General features: G+C 43.1%; 1 protein-coding gene across 4 annotated transcripts in view; it reads right to left on the bottom strand.

The window, feature by feature from the left end:
- PLCB1 (phospholipase C beta 1) overlaps positions 1-22651 on the bottom strand; it is a 699686-nt gene that overhangs the window by 87014 nt on the left and 590021 nt on the right. For all 4 annotated transcript variants that reach the window (XM_004470680.5, XM_004470679.4, XM_058287542.2 and 1 more), the window contains 5 exons: positions 19247-19427; positions 4707-4783; positions 4513-4602; positions 4113-4170; positions 3436-3522 (listed from right to left, as the gene is read on the bottom strand). In XM_004470680.5, coding sequence (XP_004470737.1) covers positions 3436-3522; positions 4113-4170; positions 4513-4602; positions 4707-4783; positions 19247-19427 — 493 coding nt within the window. The remainder of the gene's footprint in view (positions 1-3435; positions 3523-4112; positions 4171-4512; positions 4603-4706; positions 4784-19246; positions 19428-22651) is intronic.

Raw genomic sequence — 22651 nt, 5'->3', positions numbered from 1 at the left:
GTTGAATGTTTAAATGAGTGAATGTTTGGCGAAGTTATGCCTCAAATTTCTCCACATGCAGCTTCCTCTCAAGCTAGCCAGAAGAACATCTCCTTGCCATTGAGGAACATCTCATGCTTCAGCAATCAGCTTTTCAAATGTTTCTGTTCAATATTTCTCATACCAGGTTGTTCACTTTTTAAAGCATTGATTGGTTATCAAAGGGTTGGACAATACACAGCCGTGACCGGGATTCGGAAAAGCTCAGAATAGCAGCAGTGGGGGAGAGAGTAACTTAAAAAGTGCTTGCTCTAGATAAGGAGGAAACTAGTAACTTAAAGCACATGGTTATGTAGAATAAGTGGATGAACAGGGAGCAAATGATGACTGTCGATATAAAGAGGGAAACTGAAGAATGGGAAGTAACATGCCATGTAGCATATCGTGTGATGTAAGCCAAGATCAGCTGTCACCGGTTTCTGGTTGGAAAACTGTTTTTTATCTGTAAAGCACCCGTGGAAGGAATTCTCTTCCCTCAGTGACCTCCAGCAAAGTCGGGCATGCTTTCCCTGTCACAGGAAAGTTGCAACTATCTCCAAGACTCCCCGTGCCGTGTCAGCTCAATGTCCTCCTTGTGACAGGAGAGAGCATACATTCACGCAGCGGTCTCGTCTATTCTGACCGAAGGGAAATGGCTCTTCCACAGGTGTTGTAGGTCTGTCTCAGTTCCTTGAGCTGCTCTTCCTTTTCCTTTGCTTTCCCTTTTGTTAATTCCCCTTATTCCAACGCTGCAGACGAGGGGCCGGCATTGCAAAGCAGGGGTTCCTCTGCTTTTGGTCGCTGTCCCACAGGAGCACCCACGACGGCTCCGCTGGCCTCTCCTGCCACCCACGCCCACATCCTCCATCCCGAGTCGGGCCTTCTCCACATGCCCCGCTCCTGGACTTAGTGCTCTGCTCCACTGTCCATTACTGTCCCTCCTTGTCACGGTCACTCTTCCTTCTTCAGCCACTCTGTCCTACAGTACTGTCAGTCAGTCATGGGCTCCCTTGTTATTCTCAAGGCCGTGGTCACAAAGCACGGCAGGTTTAATCTCTGAGGACAGCCCGCAAGAAGCGCCTCAGTCCGACGAGGCGCCAGCTGTGTGAGGGCAACCTTCAAATCCAGACAAAATAAGGCCCATCGGACTAACCTCCTGGGTGAAAAGTCCAGGGAGAGTCGTCGTGGTACCTATTTACTGTAGACAGTGAAGACAACAGAAGTACTAAAACGTCAGAGAAGCACTTTCTAAGGGGCCAAAAGGGAAGAAATGGAGAACTGCTCTAATGCTTGCGGCACATGCTGTTAAATTACCTACCTAGCTGCTATTTTCCCTCTTTTTCTTTGATAAGAAAACATCAGTTTTGGTCGGATCCTTGCTAACTGTGGAATTCAGGAGAAGCTGAACTCTCCCCACCCTGGAAGAATCTTAAGTACTCTAAGTCAGTCAAGAAAATTCTACTCACATGGCTGTGGCTGGTTTAGGAACAGGCATGTGACACTAATCCACGAATAAGGGAAAGTCTGGGGGGGCGAAGGGGGGCTTTAGAGATGTTTTCCTGAACTCTAAAAAGGGTTGTTCCCTCCCCTGGCCTTGGATGGTTTTATCCATGTTTATGATGCATGGAGCTATGGCAGCCATTTGGTGACTGTGAGTTTACGGCTGGGGTGAAGGGCAACCAGCTGAGAGGGCACACCGGAAATTCTGGAAACGCCTGGGTCCTTGATGAGGTGGGTGAGCCCGCAGCCTGAGCGCTCCTGGAATGGCCGCGCCTCTGCCCTTCACAAATATTACTACTACTTAAACCAGTTTTAATGGAGTTTTCTGTAAAATTTCAGCTGAATGAACCCTGACTGATAAAATGGCCAAAAGTTATTACTGCTAATGTTCAGTTATACCCAAAGTAGAAGTGTGAGGGTGCTTCAACACTTACTAAAACTGAGTTTAATCACGATGAACCTGTAGTTGTAACATGAAAATCTTTGGAGTTATACCATTAGTGATGTAACTTAAACATATTTGTGGTTGTGTTTTATCTAAGAGTAATATGGTTAACATTGTTGGAAAGAAATAAAAATTAAAGGCTGTATGAAAACAGTATTTTTCAAAAGGGATTTTTTAGAATACAAAAATTGGCTAATGAAATATTATCCATAAGCAAATTATATCCGTGAACAAAGTAATTTAAATTCAGAAGCATAGACTGAGAATGCATGCATCTGAAGGTTTAAGGTGTTACTAAGATCTGGATCTTTTGTTCCAAACCCTTGAGCATTTGTAAAGGAGCACTCAATCCTGAATGGAAATTTTAGCAGTTTCTGAAATAAAGTTAAAATTTATTCCACTTGACTAATCAATCTGAAAATGTGGCTAAGAATAGTTAAATTGTATATTTATATGAGCAGTGTAAAAATTACCAGAAGATGTAAATAATTATTAATACTTGGATTTTTCTTTTGCTTGAGAATCTTTATTGCCAACCCTAAAACCTTTACGAATCAAAAAATTTAAATACATACCATAAATACATACCATAAATACAAAAGAATAGAAATAACCACGAAATACCCTTGAACTTCAAGGAAACTATAAGACATAAACTGATAAATAGACAATACTATGAAATAAAACTAACACTTTGAGCTTTCTGAGTTCAAAGAGTACACGTATGGACTGGCAGTATCTTCTAGAGAAGATATTTGAAACTTTAGATAGAAGGACAGGAAAACTGAAAAGCACCTTTTTTTCCACAAGCAAGAAAATATTTGCTGATAAATCAAAATGGATGGAATGTTCTAAAACTGAGGTGCTGTTTGCCAACCTGAAAATATTTTATTTATAGCTATTCAGTTTGTTTCAGGTTAATATTCAGGACATAATTTATTTTTTATCCAACAATGCATATAAAGTAATTTTAACGTGGCGCCCAACTAAACTATTATTATAGGAAACATGTTTTTGCCTTTTTCCTGGTTTGAGACTATTTTGTTGGGTCAAATTCAGGGCACCCTCTGCTGGACAGAGCCCATCATCACAACAGCCACACCTGCGACGCTGACTTCAGAAGCTTGCTTAGGCTTTCTCTGTTTCTCCATCCTACACATAGAATCACCTGCTCGGTTGGAGGGCGAGGAGAACTTAGGAAACACCTACGCTGAGCCCTACCTCAGACCAACAAAAACCAAATCTCTGGAGGCAGGGTCCTTGCACTGTCAGTTTTTAAAAGCTCTTCAATTGATGATGGATGCTTATCAAATATTGCTGTGAAGATGTTTACTGCCATCGAGAAAGACAACGGGTTTACCGCGTGAGACCTAGGACTTTGTATGAGGTCCTGATGTGACCTGGGAAGGTGTGACTCTCGTGGAGCGGAAATAAAATGGAATTATTGTGTGTTATTATCCAGTTCAGTTTACCTTGGGCTTTTCATCCAGGATCTGCTGGCGGACCTCCTTGTGTTTCTCTACAAGCTTTTCCTGCCGTTTACTTTGTGCCTCTTCCAACTGTAGGAAAGTTAACAAGGAAAAAGTCATTTTCATCTGAACATCACAGTGCACATTTTTGAAATTTTTGAAATATTTTCGGGTCTAAGGCATACACTGAATTATCACATATCTTGGCCAAGAACTGTCTACGAAAGCACAGGAGGCAGTTGATAAATGCTGAAGCTGGCGATGGGCACCCGCGGGTGAGCATGGTCCGTAGGCTACACTATTCTCCCATGTTTGTAAATGTTCGAAAATTTCTGTAATGTCAAATTTAAAAAAAAAAGAACTGCCCTTGTAGGCTGCCCTCTTCTATCATTGATGACAACTGAAAGTTCTTTCGGAAAAACTCCCATTTTAAATCATATTTCTGGGCTCCTGAGTTTGGAGATGTTCTTGGCTGCCTACCTTTCAAATTTGATAGAGTGTTTTGTAATTATTAATAAACGTGCAGAAACATTTACTAGGGAGGGCCTGCTCTGAAGCGGCTCTGCTAGGGGCTGGTGATAAAAAGGGAGCGCAGCGGGGCATTTCCTTCCAGAAGCACACCGTGCGCGCGTCCCGCAGTCACCCGCGGTCTAGAGAGGGAGTGGGAGTAAGAGACGTACTCTCTTGATGTACTGCACGACCTCCTGGATGTACGACCGGATCATCTCCGTCTTCTCCCTGCAAGCAAATGATGAAGACATCAGGGCGCGAACTCTCCTGGCTCCCCGGGCTTCCAGATGGAAGGCCACAGAACTCTCCACCAGCTCTTGACAAAGCTCAGGTTCTGCCCCATTTCCCAAAATGCGGGAGGCTGCAAGACAGCATCTGGGGTGAGGATTAGGCCTGTCCGAAGGGAACCTCCTTCCTCAGTCCCTGTTTAATGGGGCCCCGGTGGCCCTCAGTCCTTGGTGGAACTGCCCTTCCTTTGACAGTTCACTGTTAAAAACCTCACAGAAGGGGTCTTTGGAAAAGTTAGCTGGGGTCACTGGAAGGTTAGGGCATGGCCATCTTCCTACTTACTCTTCCATCTGACTTTTGTCTTTGGATTTAGCTTCCGTTATCTTCTCCTGCCTCTTTTTATCCATTTTCTTCTTTAATTCCTTCTTCTCTCTAAAGTTAAAATAGAAGTAAAGGGGAAAATGGCACATCAAATGGTGATTTGTGGTTAATAACTGACACACCGAAGTCTCACTGTATTGAAAATGAAAGCTTACTTCTCGCAGATTTCTTTGAGCTTCTTTAGCTGATTGTTCTGACACTCCTCTGCTACATCTGTCAACTTCTGAACAAGCTGGAAAAGAAAATGCCAGTGTACTGTGTTACATCAACACAAACAAAGCCTCTCCCCAGCAGTATCTGTGTCGAGAAAATCTGATCGACGTTTAAAAAAACAGCGTAAATTGCCAGACATCTAACGAAGACCAAGAGAATATAATTTAGTACCATCACATTCTCTAAGCCTACAGGTTTTAATACAAAGTTCTTATTATCGCATTTCAATTAAACAAAACTCATTAGATTTTTCTGCTGGTCACTACAGCTTGGTTCACTGCAAAGACAACTTAGAGTGAGAACCCAGGTTCCAATTCCCACTCTAGGATTTATTAACTGCATGATTTTGGGCAAGGGGCCAAGGTTTTCTGAACCTACATTTTCTTGGGGGTTCTGGGAAGCTTAAAATAAAAATGGGCACGATGACAATGTAAGTTACAACCAACTGTGAGTTGTAATTCTTGGCTTTCAGCTACTACTTGCTGTTGAAGTGCTTTGAGGACAAAATGAGTTTCCATCTGAGAGATGAGTATTTTTGTCCTTGTGTAGGTAAGTTCCAGTGGACGCAAAGAATGTCAGAAATTCTCTTCTGTGTGGCTGTTGAACTTTGAATGCATCTCCATGGAAGCAATTATTTTGTCTTGCATCTGTTTTCTTATCAAATATCCTTCAAGAGGGCAGCGGCTGAACAATACCTAGCATTCCGCAGATGCTCGACAAATACTTGTCGTTGACGTGAAGATGACTCTGCCTGCAATCTCTCCCCTTTATCCAGTCTATAGAAGAAATTTCAGAACCATCTGCCATTGCTGAGGCAGCAGGTGCACTCAGTCCTTCTCCCTGTCTCCCCAAGATGGCGATTGTCTTTCCCAAACACATGTAGAGCAGGGCGGGCTGACCAGTTTTATGTAAGTGGTGGCTACAATAGGACAAGGCAATGTCCTAGTAATAGCAGCTTCCAAAGATGTTTATTTATGCCGGGCACTGCTGCAAGATTTTTACTTGTATTCACTTACCTAACTGTGACAGTTGCTCCATGAGGTTGGTGCTATGATCTTCATTTTCACATGAACAAACTGGGACACAGGGAAGCGAAGTCACAGGCTCGGGGCCACGGGGCTGGTATGGGACAGAGCTGGGTCTGTGGCCCCATCAACCCATGTGCCTTTTCATGACGATTTAAAAGTTATTTTCCAAACCCCCTTCTCTAAGAGAATAAAGCTAGTCAAGAAAGAAAATATTTTATAGAATTGCAATACAGAGTCCACATCAAGCCAAGATTAACGTGAAATTTGAGGCATTCACCTGGGAAGTGGGCTTTATATTAACCGGGATTTCGGCCACAGAAAACCCAATTTGATATTCAAAACAGATTGTCTGATCGTGACCCTCACAATTAAAGAAATCACGAGATGTTACAACTTTCCAATGCCATCGAGCAAACTGTCTGGATAAAATTCCTAAATGTAAATCCACCTGCTTCTTCAGGGACTCTGGCGACCCCTCCTCCCTAGCTGGAGGGTGCACTCACCCGCGCCTTCTCTTTCCTAGAGTGCTCTCCTCATTTCAGGGCTGTCCAAGGATCCCCAACCTTGGCTGCGACACCAGAATCGCTCAGAAGAATGTCTTAAAAACCCAAATTCCGGAGCTTGTTCCTAGGCCCATGGACTCCAGACGTCTAGGGGCAGGGCCTGGGAATCTGTATTTTCAACATCTCCGCAGGCGATCGGGCTGCTTTGCCAAGTTCACTGCTCAAGCTTCCGGCAATTCTGGACTTTGTTAACATTCCTACTTCTCTTTCCATGCTCTCCTTCCCCTCTACCACCTGGCTCCTGATCTGATTCCCATAATTAGGCCTCATGCTCAGCAGGTTGATACTGCTGAGCCTTCGACCCTGAGTGTGGTTCGTGGGCATCCGAGTCACCAGGGAGCATATTAGGGATGCAGATTCTCAGGCCCTACCCCAGACCACCAGAATCAGAATTTGCATTTTAACAAGATTCCCAGGAGATTCATGGACACCTTAGATTTGAGAAGTGGGTCTGGACTGCCGAGGAAGACGGAGACCACCTAGCAGACGTCCTCTCGTGGTCCCCTCCTCTGTCTCTTCAGAACTTCACCCGCATTCCCCTCACCATCCTGTACCCCCTCCCTCCGACAGCATTGACGATCACGCACTCGTGTAATTCCTCGCACACTGCGCTGCAGGTCCTTCACACCCCGCTCTCCCGGAGGACGGCCCTGCCTGCTCGCCGCACCCCATCTTCTGCTCGTGCAGGACCGCACCCAGCATTTCATTCTTTCATTCTCCCCTCACACGTTCTGTCTGCACTGGGTTAATTTCCTCAGAATACAAACCCACCTCTATCTCGCTCATCCTCCCCAAACTCCACACTTGTGTTCCACCCTTGACCTTCCCCTCATTCCTGTCCCTAAAATGGGAAAGTAATCGCTGGTGGCAATCCCACAATGCACTGCTCCATACCCCTCAGCCCCACAGTCTCACTTCTGCTACCACCGCTGGAATGCACCGGATTTTGATTTGAGATTAAGTCATTTCACAGGACTTATCATCCCAGGGAGTCCTTACTTTTCTCAGTTCACGGAGCGATAAGGTCTCCATAACTTTTTCACGGTGCCCCAAGGCTAAAAGAGATAAAATAGTTCCATTTATTAAATAATGAGGTCCAGACAACTTAATAGTGGTAAGTCATAGCACTGTCCAACAGAGGTCATCTGTTTCCTTTAAAACTTTAAAACATCCCATGATGCCCCTGTGATTTCCATGGGGCGCCCTCAGGGTGACTTGGCACACGGTTTGGGGAACCATGGCTTTACCCTCCTGCCAGGGTTCTGGTTGCCCACCAACCTTCACCCGCTATGCTCCTTCCTTAATTTACGGTGTCTCCAGGATTCCCAAGTCCCTTCTTCTCTGGCTATATTAGTGGCTTTAATTCAGCGCAGCATCTCCAACTCCTGTTGACCATCTGGAGCTGATGAGGCTCAACGCCATTTCTCTCTCAACACTTCTACAAGCAAGGTTAGGATTTGCCTCTCACAGAAGACATGGCATCGTATTTTCCCATTTTTCATCAACTGCGACCCGTCAACTCAAAAGTATTCCTTACCTTTGACTTCCCTCCTGGATCCTTGCTCACCTCTAGTGAGCCCTGGAGACATGTTAATGTCCTCGTCACCGTGTGCCATGGATCTGTGCTACCCTGGTGCCAATCCTCCTGAGCTCCAGCCTGGACGTGGTAAGAACTCCCTCTGCCCTCAAGCTCTCCTCGCCCATCTATTCACCCCAAGCCGTCTTCCTTTACATATGTCCTGAGGCTTTAAATGGCTCTTTCCCCCCAAATATCTAGGTTCCAGCTCTAAATTTTCTTCATCATACCTCAATAAACTAGCCAGTATTTGTTCTTGACACTGTCCAGGCACACAGCTGTTTCTCCACTTCTCCTAACGTCATTCTTCCACTGCTATGGTACTCCCAGCACATATCTGGAACATTCCCATAATCGCAGGAAGTCCCACTGGATGCTCGAAGTGTATCTGATAAGGGAGACCATCTCCCCTTTCCACACCCATTTGCCTTCTGAACCAGCCTTGGTGATTTCCGCTTTTGTTTGCCCAGGTGACTCTAAGTCTCGGTCACTTAGTGGACTTTTTCTGTAAGCTATCATTTACAGATGTTTATACTTCCTATGCAAATACATTTTTATCCCTCCTATATAGGACGTCCTAATGCAAGTTCCCTTTCTGAATACATTTTTGCAATCCCAAAGCTGTACACAAGACAGGCACTCAAAAAGTAACAGTGAGCGAAATGTCTGAAGCTTCAAAAACACAGTGAATATCTACCCCTGTGACAGCTATGGGGCGTCACACCCAGCCCAGGGCTGTCTCATCGGACATACTTGACAAACAATATAGTTCCAGTATTTGATGAGCTAAGTTTTGCTCCTTTAGGAACAAAAGCCTTAATGTGAATTCCAGATGTATTTTTAAAATGTGGCTTTTTTTTTTTTGCACACAATTGAAAATAGCGTTTTCCTAGAATCCCAAAGAATAAGTGCTTAAAATGAAGATATGCAAATGTCCTTTTATTGATCTGTTTGCCTTACTCTTTTCCACTCTCCACACTACAAACCTACCTGTGCCATTATGCCCTTTCCAGCTTTTTTTAACCATCACACTTCCCCTAATTTTGCCTATCCAGCCATTGTATAGATGACGAATATTTTTAAAATTCTGTTTTCATTTCAACTTCCTCTATTTAAGTTTCAAGAGGCAGAATGATGAAGAGTGTGACTTTTAAAATTGTGTGCAGCCAACTGGCAATGGGATTCTAGATGCGCATCGGGAACGTGTCTCTCTCCCACCCTAAGAAGAGAGGTCACGAGGCTTACCTACGCGTGCCCGCCCCAGCCCTCCTCTGCTTTCCGAGGACTGACTCTGCACCTGCTCCACCCATGGGGCACCCACACAGCGGCTGTGCTCTTTTTTTTTTAAAAGATTTATTTATTTATTTAATTTCCCCCCCCTCCCCTGGTTGTCTGTTCTTGGTGTCTATTTGCTGCGTCTTGTTTCTTTGTCCGCTTCTGTTGTCATCAGCAGCACGGGAAGTGTGTGCGGTGCCATTCCTGGGCAGGCTGCACTTTCTTTTCACGCTGGGCGGCTCTCCTTATGGGTGCACTCCTTGCGCGTGGGGCTCCCCCACGCGGGGGACACCCCTGCGTGGCACGGCACTCCTTGCGTGCATCAGCACTGCGCATGGGCCAGCTCCACACGGGTCAAGGAGGCCCGGGGTTTGAACCGCGGACCTCCCATACGGTAGACGGACGCCCTCGCCTCCCGTGGCCGAAGTCACTGGTGCAGGGGAGGTGCTGCTCCCAGGCGAGTGGGTCACACCCCGACTCTGGGGTAAGGGAGGGTCTCTGAGCACGCTTGGCCAATCTTACGACCCTATCGAGCTTTCCCCAAGATTTTTCCAGCATGTCACTGGAGAAAGAGATAGACAAAGAAGGTGAGGCGCCCCTGTACTTTCTGCGTATTTTTTTACAGTAGATGCTCTTCTTGCCTAAGCTAGTTCAGCATGGGTTTCTGTCATTTGCAACAAGAGATTCCTGACAAAAACTGGAACTAAAAATGTTTCTGCTTAACCGCAGTGTAAGATGGAGGGACCTCTAAGCTCTGAACAGGGGTTCTATCACAGGAGATGTGAAAACAGGACCCAAGAGAGTGATGTTTTCAAACAATCATTGAAGAGTCTCTTAATTAACCTAAGGACAAAGTACACTCACTTTTGGTGTATTTATTAGCAGAAAGGTTCTACTCAGAGAGATAGTCAATCATGTTATTAGCCATGAAACTCACTTTCTATTAAATTCATGTCAATTAAAGGCAGAAACAGAGAAAAGTTTAGTTCAGAATTCCTAGGAAACAAACCAAGAAAGTATGTGGCAAACTGAAATGCAGTAAACAACATTTAATTTTAACTTTTAGTATGACTTTTTTTTCTGGCCCAAAGGAATAGACACATCTCAATTATTCTGCTTACTTGTTTACCACTCATGACAACTCTTCTCGCTAAATGTTCTAAACCTTTTTAGGAGCAAAAAAAGAAAAACCTAGGGGAATATAATTTTATGTTTGTTCTAAACTCCATCCTACATTTCACGGGAAATAGTCATTTGAGGGTGATAAAATGATATCTGTGGGGGAATAACTCCTTGACTCTAACTCAAAAGGGACCATAAATATGTGGACAGAAATTGGCAGGTTTGGAGTGTCTTCTAAGAAGGATAATTTTGGGAATGGGCAAAAAGCCAAGTGTAGAATGTTCACATTCAGGCACACTCCTCTTCCTTCCCCTTTCTAATATGTAGAGGAGAACTCTTCTTGTCTACTAGTGAAAGAATCCACACTGGATTTTCACTATAAATTGTTTTTCTTCTACAAAGAATTAGTTTATGATGCTCTTGAACTAAGCAACAGTCTACAGACTAAAAACATTACTGAAAATTTAAAAGCAACATAGAGGGCTTATACTGGGTTGTTTTCTGGACATTCAAATTGATAAATCCTTCACTCATTTCATTCAGCCAACATTTCCTGAACACTATGATGTGTCAGATACTGTGCTAGTTTTGAGAGAGGACCCCTGTCTCCGTGGAGTTGATATTCTCCACTAGCTTGCTCCCGTCTCTTTTCAGAATGAGAAGAAAGTCTTGGACTAAAAGGACAACCATCTTGACCATTTTCTGAGATATTCTCTAATACTTACTAATTTTTAAAATTTCCATAGTTAAGTAAAATTTGTAGCCATTTCTTGAATCTAAGTGTTTAAATGATCTTTGGGATTTTTTTTTTTTCTTGCTGGGTAAAGAAAGAAATGGAAAAGAGTGAAAATCTGATCAAGACTTTTATTTAATGTAGATAAGTTGATCCAATAGATTTATGCCATTTTAAATTTTTTCACTTTTAAACTATGCCAAGGTAAATGTCGCTTTTTAGCCTTCTGGGAGAGGTAAATAGGTCAATGCAACATACTCCCTTGAATGATATTTCTAGGCTAGCAACTAGAAATATTGTCATGCTTTTAAAAATGTCAATTAATTTGATACAAGGAGCTCTAGTTATGTGCTATCAACCTACACGAGGCTTGCATTGTGCTATCTCAATTCTGTGGGCCTAGTTTCCTTAGTTGTAATATAGGGACTAAATTATCTTTAGAGTTCCTTTGATAAACTGTGAAACTATATTATTCTGTAATTATAAGTGCATTTCTTGAAATCAATTATGGTTTAAAAATATCCTGAGTATAATAAGAAAGTGGCCATGAAATACTCAATAGGGTAACTTACTTTTGTGTTAAAGTAAGTTTTACTTAAAATGGTTCATATATAGCTTTATCTAAGAGTTTATGATAGACCAAAGAACTTATTCCATTTTAATTATTGCAAGAACTCTGGAAAAGTAGATATAGTCTTAACAAATGATGCAATTATGAATTTCTTGATTAAAAATGAGAAAATGTTTGCATCTGATCACACTGAGATAAGTATATTTGATTAAACCAATGTTTTTTTTTTTAAAAAAAACAATTATCATTTTAGGATAAGGCCTCATAGTTCTGAAAAAATAAAAAAATGTCAATTAAAATAAATTAAGTAAATAAATACTGTTTACCACTCAGAAATGGGAAGGTAGCAATAATGTTCAAGCTGGTGATTTTCAGGTAATTAGCAAAAGAGAATTGACTAAAAGAGACATTATTTGTCCTGTGGTTTGTAGCTAAACTGAGAAAAAAAAATCAAAGTAATATAAATCATGGGCTTAGTATCCCAACCATCCATTTGGAAGCTAAGCTCAGAAGAGCTACCCATTAAGATAAGTACTATGGCATGTCAGCTACCTTTTTCTTTTGCAAAATATATCATTTCAGCCTCCCTCCCTTGCTGGATGGAATGAAATGAGTCATGTAATTGCAGAGGACACAAAGTAAATTATCAGACCTATGAAACCAATTTTGGAATTTTCTTTTCAAACAGAATCTCTTCTATTTCCTACACTTCTTTAAGTTGACAGACGTCAAAGCTATTCTCTGCTTTGCCTTTGGTTATGGCTCTATTCAATGATGTTTTTCCCTTTCTCTTTTCTAAATAGTTACCAATTAGCACCACAAAATATGTTAAAATAATATATATTATGCACAAAAAAGAGGAAAACCAAAGTTGAGAGGTATATTGCTTTTAAGCTGAAATCCATAATTAATATTTTAATATATCTGAGAGTTAGATGATCACAGCGTTCTATAATTTCAGAGAAAACCAGCCATACATTTGACAAGAGATTTTATAAACATTCTTGTGCAGACTTTGAAATGATTTAGCCAAAGTTACATAACTAAAAATGGAAGTTGTCTCCTCATTCGAAAGCCTGTGCAAATTATCCTTTGTAAAGAATGATGTCTCTCTTCTAGGCACTGTGTTAAGTACTTCCCATGGATTAGTTGATTGACTCTCACATCTAGACTATGAGAGGTGTGCAGCTCTTTGCAAAAACGGCCCGAGTCCTCTGAGGCTCCTGCTATCGTGCTCTCTGCAACGTTACTCACAGCTACTCCCAATACGAGATGAGCCTGTTTCCCTAGACTCTGGGCTGGCCTGTGATTTGCTCTGGCCAACGGAACGAGGGAGACATTACAAGGCCTCTCAAGAGGTTTGCACACTTCCACTTCCTCTCAGTTGGAATCCTTTCCAGCTCCCCCTTTCCAAGTCCAAGGAGCCTGCTGCGAGATAATGGATTAATCGCCTCTGTTGACCCAGTGATCATCAGCCAACCTCCCCGAAGCAGCAACCCTAGCTGACTTGTAGCTGAATCAAAGATGCATGAGTGAGCGTAACCAAGACTAGAAGAACTATCCAACTGAGCAAGGTCAAATTGCTGACACAGACATACATGAACTAAATACCTGGTGGTTATTTTAAGTCAGTAGGTTTCGGGGTGTTTGTTATGCAGCAAAGCTAACTGTAAGGAAAAGCATGCTGGTAGTAGATATGTTTGACTCTGCAGCTGGTGCCCCCTGGGGGCTTGGTCATCACTGAATCCCTCTAACAGGACGTGGTTCATATTATTAGGTTGTTAATACCTATTTGTCAAGTGAATCATTACATAAGCATACTGTCTATCTCTTTACTTCCTCAACCTCCTAAAATAGTAAGTGGTCTTAGGGGTCCGGCATTGACAAAGGACAGGATACAATCCGATAGGACAATGGCAGTGTATGTGAACAGGCAGTTTTTAGAAAAAGGCATACAAATGGCCAATACATGGATGGAAATATATTCAGCCTCATCTATAATTAAAGAAAGGGAATTTAGGATAAATACCATTTTTATCCATTTTCTCTGGCAGAAATTTTTTAAAAAAGATAAAAATCCCACAGTGGCAAGGGTGTGGCTATCAGGTACCCTTGGACTCTGGTGGTGGTAGGGCAAATTGCACAGCCTTTGTGGAGGGTAATTTTTCAGCAGTCTACAATGGTGATTTTGTTCTTGTACAGATGCATAAAGATGTTTTCCACAGCATTATTGTTAGAGTGTTCACAACAAAAGACCCTGGGAATGTTCATCCACAGAGAACTAGATAAATAAATTAAGCCACATTCATACAGTGAAATGCTATAGAGCTATTTATATACACGAGCCTCTGCCATGAAAAACTATCCATGATATAATGTCAAGTGAAAAATAGACACACTGAAGATCAATATATAAAGTTGGGTCTTTTTTGTAACACGTATGTAAAGAAGGTGATAAAAAAAACAAACCCACAAACTCCACTAGAGTTTGACAATGATCAGGAAAACTGACAAGTCAGAATATATTTCTGACAGCTATTTCATTCCTTATGTTACCACTCAAGTCTTTTGCTTGTTTGGTGGGGAGTGCAGAGTTTTCAGAAAAGTGAAATAGATTATTTTTCAAGAAAAAAAAATGATATGTGAAAGCCAAAGTACTGGAGAAAGATAACACATCACAACCAACAGCAGAGATGCTTTTTGCCACTGCGATTACTCCTGGCACACACTTCAGCTGGGAACTGCAGAAGGGAGAAAAATTCAAGGGTGGGTTCCAACGGAATCACAAGAAAGAAAAACCAGCTCCCTCGGGCTGCAGCAGGATGTGAAAAAACCACACTATGCATTTATATTTAAAGTCAAAATTTCCTAGCCCATTATTTTTTTAAAAAGTAATAAAGTGGAAGGATAAAACGAAGGGAATTAGACTTAAAACATGAGAAAGAAGAAAAATAAAAACAAATTATTGTGACCGTGAGAGAAAATGAGTAAATCTTTTCTTGAAGCCACTAAAAGGAGGAAGAAGAGAGAAGACAACATGTGGCCATGGCGACGTCACCTTGGCCGCCCCTCGCGCCACGCCCCAGGCGCTCGGAGCTGAACGGGATGCTCCGGTGGACGACTGAGGGTTCAGGAGCCCTCTGAAGCTCCATCACTTCCTAAAGTCACTTTTTTTTTAAAGTTTTTTTTTTTTATTTATCCTCCCCCCTTCTGCCCCAGTTGTCTGCTCTCTGTGTGCATTCGCTGTGTGTTCTTCTTTGTCCTCTTGTATTCTTGTCAGCGGCACCGGGAGTCTGTGTTCCTTTTTGTTGCATTATCTTGTGTCAGCTCTCCGTGAGTGCAGCACCACTCCTGGGCAGGCTACACTTTCTTTCGCGCTGGGCAGCTTTCCTTACGGGGCGCACTCCTTGTGCGTGGGGCTCCCCTATGTTGGAGACCCCCCTGTGTGGCTTGGCACTCCTTGTGCGCATAAGCACTGTGCATGGGCCAGCTCCACACGGGTCAAGGAGGCCTGGGGTTTGAACCCTGGACCTCCCATGTGGTAGGCAGATGCTGTATCTGTTGAGCCAAATCCGCTTCCCACTAAAGTCACTTTTTAAATTAAAGCCTACTCCTAAGGGGACAGACAAATGCAGGGTCTACCTACAGCAGCTGCTAAAACCCAGACAAGTGGCAGCAGGTTCCCTGACCTGCTCTCGTGGAGTTGAGCCTCAAATCCCCACGATCTCCATGAAGAGATTTCAGCGGACTAGAATGGAGTGGCGGAACTTGCATTTTTATCTCCACTCACCTGAAAATGAAAGTAAGCATTTCCTTCCGTTCTGAATACGGCAGGAAATCATAACTAGCTTGACGAACGGGCTGTCAGCAGTGGAGAGCTAACTCTATTTCTCATTTCAACTAAAGGGGGTCTTAGGCTTCTTGTGAGATGGATTCTGAGCAAAGCTGAGGATTGATGTGCTCTCAACTGTGCTGCTTCCACTTGAAAGTGCAACAAGTCACCTGGGACCCTCATTAAAACGCAAATTGTGATTTAGCAGGTCTGGTGGAGGCCTGAGATCCTGCATTTCTTTTTTTTTTATTAAAGATTCGTTTTATTTATCCATTTTTCCCCAACCCCTCGTTTGCATTTGCTGTGTCTGTCTGTTGTGGGCTGGTCTTTTTTTGGAGGCACCGGGAACTGAAACTGGGACCTCCCATGTGGGAGGGTGGCGCCTAATGACTTGAGCCACTTCTGCTCCCTGCTTTGTTGGGCCTCTCATTATGTTTTTCTCCATGTATCTCTTGTTGTGTCATCTTGTTGCATCAGCTCACTGTCTCGCTTGTCTTATTTTTAGCACCAGGAACCGAACCCAGGAACTCCCATGTGGTAGGCGGGAACTCAATTGCTTGAGCCACATTTGCTTCCCAGATCCTGCATTTCTAATAGTTCCAAAGTGCTGTTAATTTGCTGCTAACCTGAGGACCACACTTGGGTAAGCAGGCTGTCGAGCTATTCGAGGAGGCAGCCTATGCAGATCCTTACTTGGATGGATTTAAACATTCTTTGAAGCTACAGATTATATTCAGCTTGATGTGCATTTTATATCTCTTGTGAAAACAGGAACAATTACCTCAAAAATATTACCTTGGTATTTATCATTTTGTACAGTTGAGCTAATTGTTTCTACATCTGTGTTTTCATACAAATTTGCTGATCTCTTTTCATTGTGTTCATCATGTGATGTAGCTATTTGTTGTTCCCGGAACGTGATGAACATGCCTTAGTCATCTGTTTTTAATATATGTTTTTTTTAATTGGAGAAGTTTCAGGTTTACAGAAAATCATGCAGAAAATAGAATTCTCATCAACCTGCCACACACGCATTTTTGCACTTTACATTGGTATGTTACCGTTGTTACAACTGATGAAGCAATATTATTATAATTATACTATTAACTGTATTCCATAGTTTACATTAGAGTTCCCTGTTTATCTTGTAAAGCAGTATGATTTTAAAAATCTTATTTTAGTAATATAAATACAACTTAAAAGTTCCCCTTTTAACCAAATTCACATATATAATTCAGTGGAGGTAATTCCAATCTCAATGTGTGCTACTGTCACCACCATCAATTACTGCTTGAGAGTTGCTTCCCAAGTGTTTGAATTCCCAGATCCCGAGCAGGCAACAGAGAAATCCCTCAGGAGGCAGTAGCAGCTGGTGGTAGTTGGAAGCCAGACCTGCATGCTCAGCTAGAGTGAGGTCTGCTGGGAAAAGCAGGAGTTGCTGAGAGCATCTGGTCTAGTAACCAAGAGTGAATTGGATGCCATTTGTCTTTCTTGGCAATTGTTTCGCTCCATATGATGCTGACCTTCTCAAAATGTGCTTATTTTTCTTCTCCCAAACTTCTTAGCCTTAAGAACCCGAGATGAAATTGTATTCTCACACTTACGCGTCAACATAAATAAAAATACGGTTTCCAAATTTTTCTCAAGATGGCTGCTATCGTTTTGATTTAGAACACTGCTGCTAATTTTTTTTACACTCCCCAAACTTTGAGAGATGTGTTCATTTGCTTTCTTTTTACTGTTCAAATGATTTTTAGGAGACGTTTATGGTGTGCACAAGCAGAGGGAAAAAGAGGCACAGGGTCCCAGTCATCGTAGTGAAGGGGACTCTCTGCTCAGAGTGAGGAGGTGACCAGAGCAGCCCCCCTCATCAGGGTGGACATCTGAAGTAGCCCAGGCATCTGCAGAAGCAGTGTGAAGCAGGGCTCTAGGTTCAAGTCCTGACTCCACCACATTCTAGTTGTGGGACCTTGGCAAAGTCACTACATTTCTCTAAGTATTGGTTGTCTTATCATCAAAATGTGGCTAAAAAACCCCAACAACCTCCTGTGGTTGTTGCAAGGATTAAACTGGACAACTCTTGTAAATGGCTCACCATGGGGTAAGGCCCGTGCAACATGGTTGCTATTTTGGTTTTTCATTATTATTATTTTCTGGAATCCTAGGGACAAGGTTACTGTAGAAAGTCAGACAACGGTGGTTGTAGCTGCGTTCTTAAGCCACTATCTCCCATTAAAACTTACTTGGCTTTCTCGTGTCTATTAAAACAATGCTACCCCTTACACCTGAGCCAGCCCTGCCCAACTCTTCTTTCAATGCTTGGATCTTATTTCAGTAGTTCAAAAACCAGGTGACTCATCAGAATCTCACTGAGCACGTTAGAAAGAAATTATTGGACTACAAAACAGATGAGCCTTGAAAACATAATGTCAAGTGAAATAAGTCAAACGCAGAAGACAAATACTGTATGATTCCACTTACATGACATATCCACAATAACGACATGCATACAGACCAACAGTAGACTCGAGGTTACCGGAGCCTGGGGACGGGGGAGCAGTTGCTTAATGGGCGCAGTTTCTGTTCGAGGCGATGACGAAGGTTGGGTAATGGAAGGCGTGACACTCAATCGTAAGCTTAACCATGGTGAAATGGCCAATTTATGTTATACATATGTTACCAAAATAAAATTTAAGATACATAAAATTAAAAAAAAATTCTTCAGCCTCACACGTAGGTGTGGCACAGAGGTTCTCAAAATGAGGTTCCAAGACTAGAAGTATCGGCATCGCCAGCCCTACCAGAGACGCGTGGAATTGGAAACTCCTGGGGTAGAGCTGAGCAATTTGCCTTTTAACAAGCCCTCTAAGGTGATTCTGATGCACTCTCAAATTGAGAACAACATCCCGGGCAGAGTCAGAAGTTTGGAGAGCTCCACATGTGATTTTAATCAGCTAACTTGCACATTGTCACTGGGGAGCATGCACTAGGACAACAGTCACCAATACACAGGGATGGCTAAGCCTCCAGCGGGTCTCCTGCCCAACGAGAATTCCCCTCGCAACTCGCTCATATGCACAGACGCCTCGGCAAAGAAATGGGCAGATCCTGTAAATACCTCGCAGAGCCATTTCTTCTGGGTTCACTTTCCAGCTCACTCACCTTTTTGGGCACAAGCTTGCATTCAAGGCTAGATTATTGGTAGAGTCACTTAATCTTTCAGCTCCTAAATATTTACTGTGTCCCTACTAGGTTTCGAGGCATCAACAGCAGTCGAGTGGTGAAACAATTCATGAGAGGACATTTTGGAGGACAAACCTGTTCACTATGGAGATGATGGGATTTCCTTTCATGGGAAGTCCCAGGAATTGGTTAGCAGCACCCCATATTCACCATTTTGATAGTGACACTTTAAAATGCAGAAGAGTGGACTCTGTAACTTTTGAGTTCCTGCGAACCCCACTGATACAAAAGAGTGAAGATTTATTTTCAAAATATTCTTGATTTTTTAAGAAAAGCATTGTTTAATTCAAGTGAGATTTCAAAGATTCCAAAACTATCATAACCCAAAAATAAGTTAGTGAAAATAAATCCAATAAAACAGACAAGAGCTTGGTAAAGACGCTAGAACAGTGGGGTTTTTAAACTGTGGGTGTGGTGGACAACGAGTCCGTGCCAGCAGACCTGCCTGTCTACCTTTAGGTGGTTCAAGCGCATCCGGTGTTATCTATGGAAAAAAGGGTTCAGTCCTTGCAAATATAAGCTAGGTTTCTCAGGCTTACCAGTTTAATATGTTCTCGCTTCTGGTATTTTTCACTGTAATACTGTTCTTGTCGAAGGTTAAGCAACTGCTGCTGTTGTTTGTCCTTCAGGTCGACCAGCTTTTGGGTCATCTCTGCATCCAGAGCAGCAAGGTCTTGCTCAATTGTGGATGAAGCGTGGTCAGGACTGCTGGGCTCAGATCTGCAAAAACACAGAGCTTAACTCACCCAGCGTGAAGGTGAAGGTTCTAGGAAGGTGGAGGGAAGGGTAGGCACTCGAGCTCCTCCTAGAGCAGGGGTTCTTAGCCAGGGGTCTGCGGACCCCCAAGGGGTCTGTGGAAAGATTTTAGGGGGTCCATGATTGTGAACTGAAAAAAGTCAACTTATTGTCTTTATTTCCTCTGACCTCTAGCTGAAATCTAGCCTTTCCTTCACTTATGAATGTATGCAACAATGTATCTACCCAAATGGCACTTTCCTTAAAATGCTTCATTCATTCTAAAACATTTACAGAGTGCTTCCTCTGTAGAGGGTGACTTTCTTTGAGTTATTCACAGTCAGAGAATTATTTAGATGTTTGGGACTGGAGTTGTAAATCAAGTAGTTCTCACTAGTTTACTGTGTTAAAATATATGGTGTGATTCTTTCAAATTATGTACTCTGCATTACTACTTGCAGGACATAATGGAAAGGGAGGCAGATCTGCTCTCTTCAATGATCTAGAACCCTCTCCAGAGAGAGGACTAAACCATCTCCTAAGATAGCCAGCACATCAGAGTCCACATCCACGTTGACACGGGGAGGAGAGGCTCTTCAGAATTCACTGGCCTCGTCCTTTGGCTTTTCTTTGAGGTTGGCCCGCACGGGTGGTGGACGCTGGTGTTAGGGTCTGATTTTGTCAAACGAAGGACGGAGAATTCCCCCAAAGGTTTTCCTGTGCAACGCGAGGCTCATTGACCCTGAGACAGCAGAACCGCACCGCAGCTCTGAGGTGGCCGTCCATCTTGACGTGAGCGCAAGGTCGGTTGATCCTCTTTGGCCACAGGGCACCCATGCAGCCCAGCACACAGGTGCTTCTCGAGTCAGTCACAAGCACCACCAGAACGGTCGCTCCTGCTCATTGGTCCCTGAGCGTGTGCCAGGTGCTCTCTGCTTCCCTTCGGCTTTCACCAACAGTCCAACAAGGAGGCAGCTCTGTCTCCAGGTCACCTTTGAGGAAACAGGGCTTGGTGAGGTCACCTAGCCGAGGACACAGCACAGGGAAGCCACAAAGCCTCTGCTCTTAAGAACGCTGCTGAATCACTGCACACAGCGTCTGGGCAGAAGGCGACTTTGGATGAACTTCTCTCTCTGTGGAAAGCCCACTAGAGGTGGTGGATATTCGAGCAGGAGATAACCTAATGGACTTGACATCCATGCCTCGCTCTCAGCTATCTTCAGGATCCTCTCGCGTACCAAGGGAGATGAGAGGTATCTAGGGATCACGTGACTTCAGGGTTTTTGTTTCCTGAAGAAAAGCTTCTCCTGATGTCTCTTTGGATACTAGGTGCTTAAGAATTTTTGGTTTTTTGATGGGCAATATGAAAAATTAACCGAGGGAAGGGTGTTCCTGCATGTTCTGTAAAAACAGGGTTAAAGGCTTTTCCCCGCCGCTGCCTAATGCTGCCTGTGTAAGGTCCACGAGATAAATTCCACTGTAATTTAATATTGGGAAAATGTTTGTCTCCCTTGGAAGAGCAAGCAAGTTTCCTTTAATCAGATAAGGAGGATTTTGCAACCCATATTTCCTTTTCTCAGAGGCTAATAGCTTAACTCAGTGTTCAAGGGCAGAAATAACATTAAACGGTTAGTGTTGTCCCACAGAAATAGGATGTGAGCGATATATGTGATTTAAATATTTTTCGTGGCCACCTTAAAAAAGTAATTTCATATTTTTTCTTACTATATCCAACATATTATTTCAATGCATAATATAAAATCAATGTCAATATAATATGAACTATTTTGCATGCTTTTTTCCAATTAAGTCTTTGAAATCTGATGTGTTTTATCCTTTCAGCACATCTCAATACCTCCATGCCCCCGTGCAAGGGCTCAGTAGCCACACGTGGCCAGTGGCTCATACTGGACAGCAGAGGACTAGCTATCTGCTGGTTACTCTTTTCTATTTCAGGAGGTTTTTTTTACATAAATGTCTTCTGTGAAAAATGGCTTTAGTACTTTATTGCAAGTCTGTAAGATATGGCTTATAAGTGAAGAGTGAATGAAAAAAAAATGACTGTGCATATCCCTAAAAGAAATTTAGGAGAGCTTTTAGGCTATGCTCTGCCTGGGCTGGGCATGTCGCTGCTGGCAAATAAATGGTCACACCTTTGGCCTTAGTTTCCTCCTTCAAGAAGTGACCAGGCTAGCTTAGGTGACCTTGAAGCTGGCTCCAGCTCTAACAAACTAAGATGTTGTAGCTTTAAAAAACTCAAGTGTTGTGTTTTGAAGTTAAGCATGCTTGGATCTGGAAAATGCATCTTCTGTCTTTGCAACCTGGCATCAAAATACGATTATTCTGACGGGGAAGCTGAAGGAAGGGTTGTAATGCAGCACGTCTGATCCTCAGCTCACTGACAGGCTCGTGGTCACATCGTGTCAGGGTCACTTATAAGATTTGTAAACTTCATTCCTCAGTGCCAAGTGCTAAAGTCAAGCCCTCCAGGGAGGCTTTAACGAGAAAGCTGATGATGATGTTTCTTAAAAAGCTTTGAGTAATTGCACATTTAGCTCCACACACAACTTTCTAGAGATGCCAAGGTCACTGGATTATCTTCAACCATTCTTGTCCATTTGTCAGCTAACATAGGAAGGCTCAGGATACGTGCTGATAAGAGAAATCTGCATATGGCGGCTATGAGAAATCAAGCAGAGTATTTTAATGATGTAAAAGACTTTTTTAAAAACCTCTGTGATAGTACAATCCATTACAGTCCTATAAGCATACTGAAACAGAACTCAAGGATATTTGTGCTTTTGAAAACTACACATTTTCTAAACTACCTACTTTTTCTACAAAAAATAATGTTTACAAATGATATCTGTAAAGTTTTAAGGGCAATGTCTCCCACGACGCTGTATTAATAGTCACTAAATAACTAACTTTAAAACTTAAAAATATTTGTGATGGCTGGCAAGACAGGCCCCACGGAAGGCAATGACTGGCGAGGGGGATCGTGGGGCTGAAGGGAAAGGGAGGCCCCTGCACGAAGGGGCGGAGCGGGAACCCGGCGAGGCAGCTGCCCTGGGCCCAGGAAGTCAGGGAGAAGCTCTGTGCAGCGCCCGCAGGGGCCTCTGGGCGCAGATGATGCCCGGGCACGGGAACCAGAAGCAGAAAGGGGATCTGCCGTCGGGGGACAGCTGGGCTTCAGAGGCACAGCCCGG

The sequence above is a fragment of the Dasypus novemcinctus genome, chromosome 24 (assembly GCF_030445035.2).
Source record: "Dasypus novemcinctus isolate mDasNov1 chromosome 24, mDasNov1.1.hap2, whole genome shotgun sequence".
NCBI lineage: Eukaryota > Metazoa > Chordata > Mammalia > Cingulata > Dasypodidae > Dasypus > Dasypus novemcinctus.
Note: the sequence above shows the minus strand (reverse complement) of the source record. Positions and strands in the feature narration are given on the sequence as shown.